Source organism: Meriones unguiculatus, chromosome 10 (assembly GCF_030254825.1).
Source record: "Meriones unguiculatus strain TT.TT164.6M chromosome 10, Bangor_MerUng_6.1, whole genome shotgun sequence".
Taxonomy (NCBI): domain Eukaryota; kingdom Metazoa; phylum Chordata; class Mammalia; order Rodentia; family Muridae; genus Meriones; species Meriones unguiculatus.
Window position 1 is genome coordinate 112,520,025 of NC_083358.1, and position 14,483 is coordinate 112,534,507.

The 14,483-nt window shown below is 47.2% G+C and overlaps 1 protein-coding gene across 2 annotated transcripts in view; it reads right to left on the reverse strand.

The window, feature by feature from the left end:
- Positions 1 to 1,189: 1,189 nt before the first annotated feature.
- Tuft1 (tuftelin 1) overlaps positions 1,190 to 14,483 on the reverse strand; it is a 39,962-nt gene continuing 26,668 nt past the window's right edge. For both annotated transcript variants that reach the window (XM_021648105.2, XM_021648106.2), the window contains 7 exons: positions 11,542 to 11,655; positions 8,529 to 8,657; positions 7,926 to 8,020; positions 5,218 to 5,323; positions 4,347 to 4,430; positions 3,236 to 3,336; positions 1,190 to 2,668 (listed from right to left, as the gene is read on the reverse strand). In XM_021648105.2, coding sequence (XP_021503780.1) covers positions 2,605 to 2,668; positions 3,236 to 3,336; positions 4,347 to 4,430; positions 5,218 to 5,323; positions 7,926 to 8,020; positions 8,529 to 8,657; positions 11,542 to 11,655 — 693 coding nt within the window. In that variant the 3' untranslated portion in view covers positions 1,190 to 2,604. The remainder of the gene's footprint in view (positions 2,669 to 3,235; positions 3,337 to 4,346; positions 4,431 to 5,217; positions 5,324 to 7,925; positions 8,021 to 8,528; positions 8,658 to 11,541; positions 11,656 to 14,483) is intronic.

A 14,483-nucleotide genomic window follows, 5' to 3' on the forward strand; every position in this document is an offset into this window, starting at 1 on the left:
ATAACGCCCTCACAGCAAAGGTCCTAAAGAAGCAGAACGCAAGCTACCAGAGGGTAGTACACAGGAATTGGCTTAGAACACCACAAAAGATAGGCAATAAAAAGGGCAGAGGCCAGGAGCTTGCCGTCTCTCCAGCCCCATCTGACATCCCTAATTGAAAAGACTGTCAAGATGCCGAATGGTTTCCCAGCGTCTCCCCGGCATCTTTCCTGGCCTTGCTCCTTTCAGCAGCAGCTCACAGTGCCAGGCAAAGCGGACGCCAGGACTCACTGGCCACCACCGCAACACTTTCCTCTTCCCCCCACTAAAGAATCTCTTAGAGCTCCAGAAAGTCTTCTGCCACTTCCTATCTCCACCCACATCTCTGCTCCTCCCATGGAGCCCAGTGCCCTGCCAGACAGCCTCCCCTTCCTGCAGGGCAGCACACTCACTCCTGAGTCCTCCAGCCAGGCCAGTCTTGTTAGCACCCTTGCCAACCCCACCCTGCTAATACTCTGAGACAAGCAGTCTGGATATCCCTGTGCCAAGCAAGGCTGCGATGGCAAGAGAAACCCAGGAGTCAGAAGACAAATCCAGATCTGGGGTGGAATGTTTCCCAAGCGTTTTGACACCTGTGCTGTGAATCAGCTGAGAGGCAAAGGGAGCAAAGTTACACTCCCAATTGAAAGAGAAAGGAGAACCAGAAGGGCCAGCAACAAGGGGGTGTTGTTTCCCATTTCCTTGGCCCAGAAGAGTTTGTGTAAATTCAGTTACGTCTTACTTAGCCCTGCAGCCAACTAGCTTCCTGGCAGAAAGCTAACTGCACTAACAGAGATTGCCAGAATCTAATAAACCCTCAAAGAGTTGCAGTCAGCATTTCCCAGAGCTTTTCACCTCTATTGCAAAGGATGTGAGCTGCTCATGTGCCTCTGCTGTGACTGGTGTCCTTCCATGCAGTCTCGGGACCTGTAACTCTGGGTAGTGCTCTTCCAAATCAGGACAGGATGGCCAAGCTCGGGGAACCCACAAGGTCGCTGCCCCAAACAGGGTCAAAGCTAGGTTTAGACCACCGAGCCTGATGACTCCCCACACATCATAGCATAAGAGCTGTAACACACCTTTCTGATGCTGACAGCACAATGCCACGTTCAAGAGATGGCATATTATGTTTCATCCTCTCTAAGAAGTAAAAGGAGACCAGGCCCACAAGGCAAAGAGACATATTAGCATAATTTATTAAAGTCACCATACAAAGACTGTGTCACAGACAGGAAAAGAATTTGAAGGGACACGGAGATCATGTTGAACCTCATTCTGCAGAGAGACTGCCTGAGTCTCAGGATACTGTATAGACAAAGACAGGCCCTGTGCCTACTCACGACATAGAAACACACAGACTGAAGGCCTCTGGTTACGAGCCAAGTAGATCTAAGACTAAAACTGTTCCTATGGTCCCACATTCATATGCTTGAACACTGTTGAGGCTACTAGACCACACAATAAGAAACACAGTGAGCTACAGGGTCATTCAGGGCTGGAGTAGAGGTTGCTGTGGAGTGGAAGGGCTCCAAGAGGTTAGAAGAACCCACTCCAGCCCCCCCAGCACTCCTGATTGCCCTAGTCTCCAGAAAACACACACTTGGGGACAGACACTAGCCTCCTGAGTTACAGGTCCACTCTGGAGGAAGAAGTGAAAAGCAGCAGCTAGCTAGAGGGAAGGCATGGGGAGTTAGTACGCCACTGTAGAACCAGCCAGGCCCACCAGAATACTTTCCCCACGTCCAGGTAAACCCAAGTACTTAGCAGAAGGCTGCAGAACACTGGTACCAGGTCAATTATGAGATGTAAGCAAAACCAGCAATAACTTAGCAGAATAAATACAGTAGTGGTTTTGCTGGGACTGATGCAACCCAGTGGAAACAGTTCTTAGCTCTGGGTTAGGGAACCCAGAGCCTGGGACCTTCCGCAGTAGAGAAGCCACACGAACTAGTCATGGCCCTAGAGAATCTTCCTGCTAAAAACTGCTCCCTGGATGTACATTCCTCTGTCCCTAGATGGGCAAGGCTATCTAGTTTAGGTTCCCCAGTTAAGACCAGGCCAGGCCAGCTAGCCTCCACTGGCTGTCTGTGGGAGGCCCTGGTCAGCATCGTACAAGGGTGGAGCCAAGTGGAAAAACAAATAGTTTGTTGCTAAGAACTGAGCTGTGTTTTCGAAGGAACTTCATTCCCCCAGGACACCCTCCAATCACTGTACATCTGTGCTTCCAGCTTTTCCGGCTGAGACAAATTTAGTCACTTCTCTGGACTTGATGAGGGCCTGGCTTGGGGGCAGTTAGACTCCAGTGTACACAGCAGGGAAACTCTGTTACACGGAAAAACACTGTGAATAAGGATATTGGCCCGTTTCTGCCAGCAGAGGACTGTCCTCCCAAGGTCTGCAGGGTCCCAAAGAGACAGACGGTCCTGCCCTATCTGCCAGCAAGCAGAGGACAAGAGCCTGGGCCATGAGCCCAAGACCTGGGGCCACCAGGGTAGTCAGGAAGTCAGAGCCAGCATCAACAGCCTACAGGTGGGCTTCTCTGCAGGGCTGAGGCGACAGCAATGGCAGCTTCCACGTCCCAGCAGCTCAGGTTTCTACCACTCGGATGAGAGGCATAGGCTTAGGGCTGGGAGGCTTGGATATCCTGACACTGGAGAGAGAGAGAGAGAGAGAGAGAGAGAGAGTAACCACTGAGGGCTGTGCTGCGGCATCCGAAGTACTTCCCAGAGCCTCCCCTACATGGTGCAGGGCTGCCTCATCTCTTGAGTTCTAAGAGCTCAAAACAATGATTTTCAATAACATGGAGGAGAAGCTGTTGTACGACACACTTATCTGGTGGCAAGGGTGGTAAAGACAGGGGTAGTTACACAACTGAGAAGTGGACAGAGCAGAGATTCTTGGGTTTTCCCCCCCAAGATTTGAGGCATTTTTTGTCAATCTGTTAGAAACAAAAAACACTCCTCTAGAAATATGCAAATATATGCACAAATCTGCAATACCCAAATATTATAAATAAATTTCCCATACAATCTTGGGGGTTCACATACTTCCACAAGCCATGCATGGTCCTCTCAGGCTAGCAAGTAGCTTGCTGAACTCAGACCAGGGTGCGGGGCAGAAAGCTGGGCTTGAGCCTTCCTTGACTCATCATGGAAGGCTTCACAAAGCTCCTCCGCTCTCTCCCATCCTCCTGAGCCCAGTCTCCACTCATACTCACCTGCCCAGGTTCTCTGTCTTGGCACGAGTCTGTGTGCTGAAGTTCCCATGGCTGACCTGCTTCTCTATCAGATGCTCCATGCGGTCATGCATCTCTAAGTTCTAAAAGGCGAGCACAGGTTGCAGTGGGTCTCTCTGGCTTGCTGCAGGCCCTGTTTAACTTGCATGGACGCTCCTGTTAAACAGGCCTCTCCCCTCCCTTTATCTTCATCAGAACAGTTCACCCTCTGCCTGAGTCCCTGCTCCTCAGCAACTCAGCAACGCCAGTCACTTCTGGCTCCTCTCTGTATACATTTCTTGAACATAGCTTCTTGTCTTCAGTTAAAATAGTCATATGCCTTCGTCAACAGCCTAGTTTTTAAAATATTTGTAGTTTTTGTTTTTACTTTTACTTTTTATTTATACGTATGCCACATGCATACAGTTGCCTTTGGAGTCCCAGAAGAAAGTGTCAGGTGCCCCGGAACTGGACATTTAGATGGTTGTGGGCAGCTACATGTGGTTGCTGGGAACTGAACTCAAGTCCTCTGGAAGAGCACATGCTCTTGACATCTGAGACATCTTTCCAGCCCAAATAATCTTGGTTTTATTTCGGTTTTCCCCAACATATTTTATCTTTAACTCTAGACCACACTTTCTCTAAATACCCTGTCTCCCATCTGTCTCCCCTTTTACAGAGATCATCACACAGTGGCTTGCAAAGTGATCTCCTTTTGGCTCAAGGTGGTCAAAAGACTGGAAGGGCTCTGTGGCAAAGCAGAAATGAGACTAGGAAGTCATCTTTATAGCCGACTGAACACACCATCAGAGCTATGAGGAGATGCCAACCATAGAATGTGCCCTCTTCCCTCAAAGCCTGGCTTCACTGTCAGCAAAGCTCATATGATCAAATGTGCATGGTAGGTGGCTTGTACCATGCTGCTCTGCACTCTGCAGCAGGGACAGGTCTCACCACTGTCAGCTGTACCCTGGAAGTTCTCAACTCAGCTACCATGGAACAATGCTACCAGATACTCAGCTCCAAGCAGCTTCTGGACAGGACTAAGGGCCCTCCTTGTGCCCAGGCTTCTAAAGAGCCCAGTTCCCTCTTGGGGGCTTTCCCATACACAAACCTCCGCCTCCAAATAAGCAATTTTCTCCTTGAGCTCTTGAATAGTGGCATCCTTCGACTGGATCACGGCTTTTGAATTCTGGAGCTGCAAAGATGTAACAGACATGGCAAAGACTAGCTATACACTCACCAAACTCCACCTGGGTCACAGAGAAGCCAGCAGAGCCAAAAAGAGAGCTCTACTCCTCTCATGGTTTCATTGGTGTTTCTAGAAAACTTTTACTTTCATCACTTATAAACCCAGACAGGAGTGGTAGAGTGAGAGGGAAGGTCAACCTGAAATCCAAAGGACATAACAGACAATACAAAACCCAATCCTTCTGGTTTTGAAAAGTGTAAATTACTTACTCATTTGTCTAGAGAACATTTATCGAGTGCTTACCACATCACATAGTGTTCTAGACAGTGAGAAATGGCAGTAAACAAAACACATGTGGAGGTAGCTGGCAGGATGGGAAGAATTGAGCCCTCCCTATTCTGTGAGGTGAACCTTAGGGTCTCAAAACAGTTTAGCAACTGGGCCTATTGCAAACACACACTACTCTGATGCTCAGGCAGAACAGTTAGGCAGAGATCTGCAGGATGCATGAAGACTGATAATCTTCACAAATAACAGTTTATTATGACTCCACTTCTCACTTATCAAAAAATGTAGAGTATAAATGAGACCAGCCTCTTTCCTTTTCCAATGAGAATGCAGAAACTAAATGTAAAAACAGTGCTAGGGAACAACTGAGGAAGAGCAGCACCTGAACTCTAGAAACCAGCAGCCTTAATGCCCATGGACCACACTAAGTGGCCAAGGGGAATAAGTAAAAAAAAGCACAGGCTTAGGGTAAATTTGGAGCAGCTAAGATAGCACCCCCCATTACCTGCTCTATCATCTGCCGAACTTTCCGCTGCTGGCTCTTGAGCATGTCATCCAACTGGTGGATCTTCTCCCGAAACCCAGCCACTTCCTTTTCCAGAGCAGCAGCCCTGGGGATAAAGACAGGAGGCTGAGGTGAAGTCACACTTGCCTCCACGTGTGAGTCCCTGTGCCCTGGTGGCCTGCCCTAAAGAACAAGTAACCAGGCACTTTAAAGCATCACCGACGAGAGACAGGGCAAGTCATTTGCAGCCACTAGGGGGCAGGGTGTTTTTTTGGTTTGTTGGTTTCAGGTGGTAGCCCTGAACTCAAAGGCACTCACCTTGCTTCAACCTCCCACATTGCTAGGATTAGAGGCATGCACCGCCATGCCTTGCCAGTGGCAGGGATCTGTTTGTTCTTGTTGTTGCTGGCTTTGGTTTTTGTTTTTTGAGACAGGGTTTTGTTTTGTTTTTGTGTTCCCCTGGCTGTCCTAGAACTCACTCTGTAGACCAGGCTAGTCTCCAACTCAGAGATCCACCTGCCTCTGCCTCCTGAGTGCTGGGATTAAAGGTGTGCACATCACACCTTTAATATTTTAATATTAAACTTAATATTTTTTAAAATATTAACATTATTATTAAGATTTTTCAGTATTAAAGTCAGGAGAAAGTTGGCTGCCTTGTGTAAGTTTCTGTTTACCTCAAAAGATTTAAGTAGAAACTAGGATTATTCTAAGCAAATAAAGCCAAGATCCTCAATAAGAAATATCTGCTCTCTGACCTTAATTCTTTTTTTTAAAAAAGGTTTATTTTTATTCTCTGTGCATTGGTGTTTTGCCTAAATGTGTGCCTGTTGGATCCCCTAGAACTGGAGTTGCATGAGTTGTAGTGTGGGTGCTGGAATGGAACCCAGGTCCTCGGGAAGAGCAGCCAGTCCTCTGAATTGCTCAGCCATCTCTCCTGTCCCTCTGTCCTTAATTCTTGACAGAGAATCCCTCAAACCCTTACAAATTTCCAGCACAGGAGTGATGGAGACATGTATCTGGTCTTGGATTTCCAGCTTCTGAAAGATGTTTGCAATCTTCAGAAATGCTAAGGAGATCTTAAGTACACTAAGGAAATGATTTTTGCTTGGGGTCTGCAGATAGCTGCGGGATGGGGGCTAGTTAAAATGTTACAAACCTCAGCCCCTCTCCCACCTCTGAGGGAGAAACCAAACATGCCTTCACATTGTAACATCCCCTAAATTTTGAACAAAGTGTAATGCATACACAGGCCAATTGGACAGCATACACCAACTCTCTGGGGACAGCAGCACTGTATCCTCTGGACCTTATACAACACTCCATCTGTTGTTCATCTGAATCCATTAAGAACCTATAATAAATGTGTGCAGTGGCACACACCTGTAATCCCAGAACTCGGAAGGCAGAGACAGGCAGTTCTCTGTAAGTTCAAGTTCAGCCTGGTCTACAAATTGAGTCCAGGACAGCCAAGGTTACATAGAAAAACCCTGTCTTGAAAAAAATAAAAAAGAAGAAGAAGAAGAGGAGGAGGAGGAGGAGGAGGAGGAGGAGGAAGAAGAAGAAGAAGAAGAAGAAGAAGAAGAAGAAGAAGAAGAAGAAGAAGAAGAAGAAGAAGAAGAAAGAACCTATAGTATTGCTTTGTCACTACAAGAGTTTCTTGAACCTGAGGAAGCAACTGGATACACACACACACTTTGAAGGCAGATGGGAAAGGTGATGGGTGCCCTTGAGCACGGTAATTTTGACGGTCAGCTAAAGTGGGAGTAGACCTGAACTTTGAAAAGGGTCATTTATATAATGGTGATCAGACCTACTATGGCTCACTGAGATTTAACTGTTTGCTTGTTGTTCTTCTATTTTTCAGCCAAACTATGTTAAGTTGCCCAGGCTGGCCTGGATCTCATGGTTCTCCTGCCTCTCCCTCCTGAGTACCTGGGATAACAGGTACAAACTACCACTACTGCATCCAGAAGGAGTGAAGTGAGTTAGAGACAGAGTTTCACTCTGCAGCCCAAGCTGGCCTTGGAGCCATAGCAATCCTCCTTAGCCTTCTAAGTGCTGAGATTATAGTCATGTGCCACCATGTCCTGTCAAGGTCTCATTCAGTTCTGAAGATGCAGGAAGCAGTCTTTGCGCTGAGGGTCCCATTGATCCGGAACCTCTGATCCCCTCTCCTCAGAGGAAGTTTGCCAAACCCTCTAACCTTGGAGGCAAAAAATGCTCAGTAATCCCCTACCGGCCTCTGAGGACAGCAGGTAGTGCTTGGTTTCTATCTGAACTGCTTAGAGCAACAGGAAGTCCTCATGAGGCTATCCGTTCTCGTTCTGTCTCCAAAAGACTGGAGAAATTACATGACCTTCTGGAACTTCCAGTGTTTCTGCTTTAGAGGTAAGAAGTACGAAGTGATGCATCCAGTGAACCCTCCTGCACTGAGAGCTGTGACAGCCCATGCTTCCTCAGCTCCGTCTGACCTTACCTCTAAAAACAAAAATCCTTTTCTTTAGGTCTTTGCCCCACACATTAAATGAGCTCCCTGAAGAAGGCAGCCCTCTGAACAGTATCTGCCTGGGCAGGGCTCTACCCTGTGTAAGCACACTGAGTGGAAGATCTGACATCAGCACCAGCGTCCTTCCAGAGAGAGAGCAGGCTACATAGCCCGCCCTCTCTTCCCTACACCCAGCTTTACAGTGAACAAGGGCCCTTACTTTTCTCTTTCTGCTCGGCAGTCAGCGTTCTCGGTCCGAAGCTCCTCTAGGGCCATCTCCCCTTCCCTGACTTTCAACAATAAGGCCTCATGCTCCTGAGTGGGACAAAAGAAAAGGCCTGTAGCAGGAACAGACGTCAACAGCTTGGGGTGAGACATGAACCTAAACAGCGGCTTGGCTGCTACTGGGCCCGGGCCTGTTGCCAATGAGCAGCAGGCCGGGCTGGTTTGATGGGCTCCCTCCCCTGTCAGGGGGAGCCCTTCCCACCGTCAGCATACAGAAACTTCCCAGCCTCACCCAGCTGCCCGAGGGAAAAGGAGGCCCTGCATTGTGCAAGCCCACCTGCAAGCTCTGGCCAATCCTGGATAAAACAGGTGGGGTGAATGGCTGCTAAGAAGAGTCTCTATCTACGGTGGGAACAGTGTCACGTGTAGTGGAAGGAGACCGAGGCTGGGTGACACACCTTCCATTCCTAAGTGCCGGGAGGTATCAGAGGGATGGGCATGACTGCTAGGAAGGGATGCTTTTGGAGTACTAGGGAAAGAAGCCTCAGGTCCCTTCCTGCCCCAGGGCTAGACATTGAAGCCGGAACATCACCATTACCGTCTCCATCCCCAGCAAGCGCCTCTGCAGCTCTCCAACTTCTGCTGATTTCTGCTCCACTCTGTCCTCTTCTCTCTGAAGGGCCACATTGCTCTGTTCTGCTTCTCTTTGATACCGATTGAGTGTGATCTATGATGCAGAAGTGTGTGTTCAATGGTGGAAGGAAAAGGGCAAAGACGGATAAGAACCTGGATGGCTTCAGAGCCAAGATGGGACAAAGGAAGCAACTACGGCGGCGAGCACATTGTCACTTTTCATCCCCATCTAGAACTACTGTGGAGACTAACTCCATCTCCAAGGTCAACTGGCACACAGTTCATCAAGACCCCCTGGCTGACATATTTCACACCTCCATAATCCCTCCGGTGCTGACCAAGCTTAACCCAATGCTGTGGCTTCCCTGCTACTCAGAAACAAATAACTCAGAAGACACATCCCCATCCTTCCATTTCCTCACTCCTCCACGCCAGGGCCAACACAGTGCCTGCCCCAGGTGCCACACACAGTAGGCTGAGTCTGTCTTTCAGCAGACGAGAAAGCACTTTGGAATGAACAGCAGAATTTTCAATCATTGCGATGAGAAGGTAAAGAAAGAACTTGCCTTGTTTTCTCTAGTTATATCTCACCAATGCCTGCTTATCCCTCAAGTCCCACAGATATCCCTTCTAGCCCCTAGGCCTGGGAAGGTTCTTCTCAGATGCAGTGCACCCCTGAGTACTGTGCAAGTTCATGCCACACAGGTTCTTCCATGCTTCCAAAGAGCCACAAAGTTCTTTGCACACAGCCAGTTGCTTGACAGGGCTCGGTAAAACTGGTGTTCACTTAGTCTAATCCTCTCCCATCATAAAGGTAGGGAACGGCAGGACCCATGCTACCACCTGGGTACTTCACCACCCACATCTCTGCTTCCCAGTCACCTGATCACTTGGTAAAAGAGAATCCAGATAAGCTCTGGGAGGCCTACGTGACAGAAAGCAGCCAGTTTGTCTGGCTCTTCCCAATTTCAGAATCAGACCAGAGAAAGCCTGATGCAGAAAGTGTATAATGGGACCTGTCCACAGAGCACACCCGCCCTAGCCAAATCCCTCTTCAAAGCAGGCAGCCAGTAGAGCAGGAACCCACACTAAATGACAGGCAATATTTATAACTACCAATTGCCCTTTATACCCCCAGGTTCAGAAAAGCAGACTGGACAATCTTATTCATCAGGAAGGTTAAGAAACCCTCAATAACAGGTATCAGCCTAAAACGAGCCAGTTTCTTGGGCAGGAACTTAGAAAAGGGTTTTCATTTCAGTACATCAACACCATATGCAGGCTGACTCATGTCAGAGCATGGAGTTAACAGAGCCATGATCTAAATCTCACCATAGAATCAGAGGTGCAAAAAGCAAACATACAAAAACCAACAGGCCCAAACAACAACAAAAACCAAACGACTGTCCCAGTAGCTCAGCCCTCTCTGCTCACAGGAAGGAACCTGACCTAAGGGGCAGCTGCTGCAGACGTCTGAAGAACAGTCCCGCTATCCCAGCTGCTGCGATCCCCAGCCTTGGGCCTGCAGCAGATGCTCGGGCAGCTCTTCTTTAGGAACAGCAGGCTCTACCACATGCAGTCAGAAATGATAAGCGTGTCTGGAATGCCTCCACTTCTCAATGTTTCCAAAACCTTAACCCTGCTCAGGGCTGCAGCTCCAGCTTCCTTTCCTCGTGTCTCTTCCAAAGAACAGAGGAAATAGGTAGTCATCTAGGTGATACGTGAATAATCAGATTATCTAAACTGTCTCATCAGCTCTAAGGTAATCAGCTGTAAGGACTGGGCTGGTGAGAAAGCTTAGCAAGGTATTACCACCGAATCTGATGATCTGAATTGAACCTCCAGGACCCACATGGTAGAAGGAGAGAGCTGATTCCCGTAAACTGTTCTCTGACCTCCATATGCACGCCACGGCAGTAAAGAGCTCCCTACCCACCACACGTATGAATGAAAAAAAATGAATGTCATTTTATACAAAATCAACTACAGGCTAGAAATGGCAGCTCACTGGTAGTGTGGAAGCCTAGTATGCACTCCATCTCTAGGACCACAAAATCAAAAAAATAAAAACTAAAAATCCAACCAGGCATGATGACAGACTCCTATAATCCAGCATTTGGGAAGAGACTCAGGAGTTTTTCAAAGTCCATATGAACTAAATGAGACCCTATCTCAAAAATAACAATGGGGGCGGGAGATGGACGGCTCAGTGAATTAGAGCACTTGTAGCTCTTCCAGAGGATGAAGGTTTGATTCCCATTACCCACGTGGCAGTTCACAACCATCTAAAACTCCAGTCCCAGGGGATCTAATGCTTACTTCCGGCCTCCTCAAGCACCAGGCACACATGTGACACACATACATACGGACAAAACAGCCATACACATAAAATAAAATTTAAAAAATCAACTATAACAATGATTACGGTGACAAAGTCCTGCGTGTCCACCAGAACAGCTATTTCTTTGATAAGACAGAGTTATTCACTCACTGTCTCACACAGATGAAATACCTCCCAGGCACTGAGGGTCTGTGAACACCATAGCAACAGTCCTTGCCTCGACACCACGAGCCTTATGATGGTACACAGCAATGACTTCTGAATGTCTGCTGTCCCAGACCAGAACTATACCCAATGTCCGCAGAGCAGAAAATCAAGAACTCACATTCAAGAGCTAGCCACGTAGCTCAGTGGCAGAGCACTGCCTAACACACACACGGGACAGACAGTTCAGCCCTCAGCACCGCAGGGAAAAGAAAAAGAAAAGACTTGACTATGAACTATGGCCAGATTTGGACAGCAAGCACTTCACCTCTAAGGAAAGGAAAGGCAGGCAGGTGAGCAAGGCTTCATAGCACTGTGGTTCTCCTAGGCTGGTGTCCACCCAGGAAAACAGAGTTCATGCTGAGAAAGTCTCTGGCCCTTCATCCAGGAGCCAGTCCTTCTGGCCACCTTCTCTCCAGATGCCAGATCTTACCTCAAAAGCCACTCGGTCAGCCTGGTGTCGCTGCTCAGCCTCCTGCAGCTTGGCAAGCAATTCCTGCACGGTCTTCTTCAAGCTCTCAACATCTTCAGTCATGCTGGTGTCCACCTAGGACGGGAGCACAGAAAGGAAGGAAAAGCTGCCACATCTATGACCTGGTAAGAGAAGGTCCGTCCATTGTCATTGTCATGTCCTGTGTCCATCCCCCATCTGACATCAGTCCCCTGCATCACCCCTACACTTGGGACCATCCTCACAAAAGAATTAGCATGACACAGGGAAGGCCAACCAAGAGTTTTGAGCTGTTTACACAAAAACATTCTTCCTTTAATCCCTAAGGGACTTGGCCAGTCTCAACTCACCCAACTATTTAGGACACAGTAACTTTTGAATAAATCAAGGGAATGGTTCCTTTTTCTTTTTCTTTTTGGTTTTTCAAGGCAGGGTTTTTTCTGTGTAACAGCCATGGCTGTCCTGGACTCGCTTTGTAGACCTCAAACTCACAGAGCTCCATCTGCCTCTGCCTCCCGAGTGCTGGGATTAAGGATGTGAGCCTCCATCGCCCGGGCAGGAATGGCTTCTTTTAAAACATTTTCACATTTATATCATGTGTTAGAGTAGCAGTGTGTGCCACAGAACACATATGGAGGTTGCAGGTGGCTCTCTCCTTCCACCTTGTGGGTCTCAGAGATTTCAGCACAAACCCAAACTAGGCCACAGGTACCATCTCAGTGGCTCCTTAGCAGATGTGTGTGTGGGGGGGCACACACTATCTTTATGAACATGCCCTGCCTTCCTCCAGATGAGATCACTTTTTGTTAACAAGGCCTCAACCTCTACCCCCGGTTGATCTAGAACTCATTATATACAGTCTCAAAATTTGTGGCCATCAACCTTCCTTGGCTAAGATTAAAGAAAGATCTGAATCACAAGTCCCAGTTTCAGACTGAAACCCTCCCTTTTAGACTAGGCTCCCCAAGGACAGTGGCTATTTGGCTCCCATCACAGAGGGCAGCAGCCCCAAAATCCAAAGGCACATCTTTTCGCTGTTTTCACATCTCATGCAGAGATCAGCATAAAAAGGGCTGTTGCTGGATAGACAGGTTAAGAGCAAAAGCATGAAGCTCAGGGATCTGATGTGATGAAGAAAAGGGTGTCTGTCTAACTGAGGTGACTGCTAGCGGTCCCTCCCAGACACACCCATCCGTGGGCTGGAGGTAAGGGCTGAGTAGACGTGTAGGGTCTCGCTCACTCTCATTTTGCTGCAAAGGCATGAAACACAACTCCATAACTCCCTGAGAGTCTGGCACAGACTCCTGTCTTACATGGTGGAAGCAGCAAGACCTTCTTCACCCCTGTCTGCACAGAAATCTCTGCTGGGTGGAAGAAGATGCTTCCCAGTCTTCTAATTCTTCCTTATTCCTGGGGAAGACTCCTCACCACGCCCTAGCTCACAGGCTAGCTCCAAAGTTGGGAAGGCAATATTTGGTACAGTTTGGAGCTTGTGAGAAGCACTGAGGCAGACACTGCCAGGAGTTACTATAATTTATTACCAATAACTTATCTGCCAAATATGGTGCTTGGTGGAAGAGGAACAATTCAAGCTGCACATTTAGCATTAAGCATGCGGCTGGAACCATACTTAAAATCTGAACATTAATTAAGTTACCGTGTCAATTCCTCTCTAGCCTCACTCTAGCATCTAGGGTAAGTGAAAACACTGTGACAGGCTCCTGGATACACCCCTGACACATTTATTTTGACTCTCTTCTCATAGGACCCTTCCAATGACATGCAGATATATTTTTTTGTCATTAATTAAAATGTCAGAGGTTCGTTCAGCTCAACAGCAGACTGTTTGCTGGACATGTGAAAGCCCCTTGGCTTAATTCCCAGCACTACAGAGAGGTTTTGTAATGTTATATGAAACACCAAAAGAAGAAGGTATAAAACTAGATATGAGAGGAACAAATAATAAACTATGCTTCAATCTGACATTGACCCTCCTGCCTCAGTCTCCCAAGTCCTGAGATTATCAGCATGTGCCATCATTTGTGACTCAACAAACCAGATTTTATACAGTAAAGTTCATAGACCCTAAAAACATATCTTCTCAAAACAATTTTTAAAAAACAGGAAAAAAGATATAGATCTATCATATAAACTGAAAACACTTTACAGTCATAGTTAAAGCCATATGTTAAGTATTTTATAGTCAGTGGGAATATTAAAAAAAAAAAACAGTTCAACCAGTGAGAGGCCTTGATGAACCATGATGTGCCGTGACTAATGGATAAGTGCAATTCAATTCTATACATGAAGGGCCAAAACACCCAAACCCCCCAAATCAGCCTTCAGGCTGGGTGTGTAGTTTAGCAGTACAGACCATAATAACTAAAGAGACCTAGATTCAGTTCTCAGCACCAAGCGAACAGAGTCCCTTAAAAACAAAACAAACAAACAAAAAGCCACCCACCAAAGAAATGTGGTGTGTGGTTCTCTCTCAAAATTGTAACTAAGTATTTGCATGGATGAAAAGACAGAGAAAACCTTACCAAAGTATAACCTTTTCTCTCTGAAGATAGAGGAACAGGAAAAAGGAGAAGCCATGGGAAGAGAAAGAAACCCCTCCTTCTGGAATCTGGCTGGAGACAAAACCTTAAACAGCACTGATAAAGCTAAGAGTGCTTACAGAAACATGAACACTTTCCTAAGAGGTAGTTAAACAAGGATGCTAAAAATAACAAATGCACCTAGGCTTACTTTGGACTAAAATATTTGTAAACATGACCAAATTATCACTTCTCTCTCATCCCAAAAATCCAGACCTCATAAAGCCACCTCACAGGGTGATCAGATGGCTCAGTGGGTAACAGGATTTGCTGGCAGTTCTCAACAAGCTTGACACCTGGAACCCACGTAGTAAAGGAGAGAAC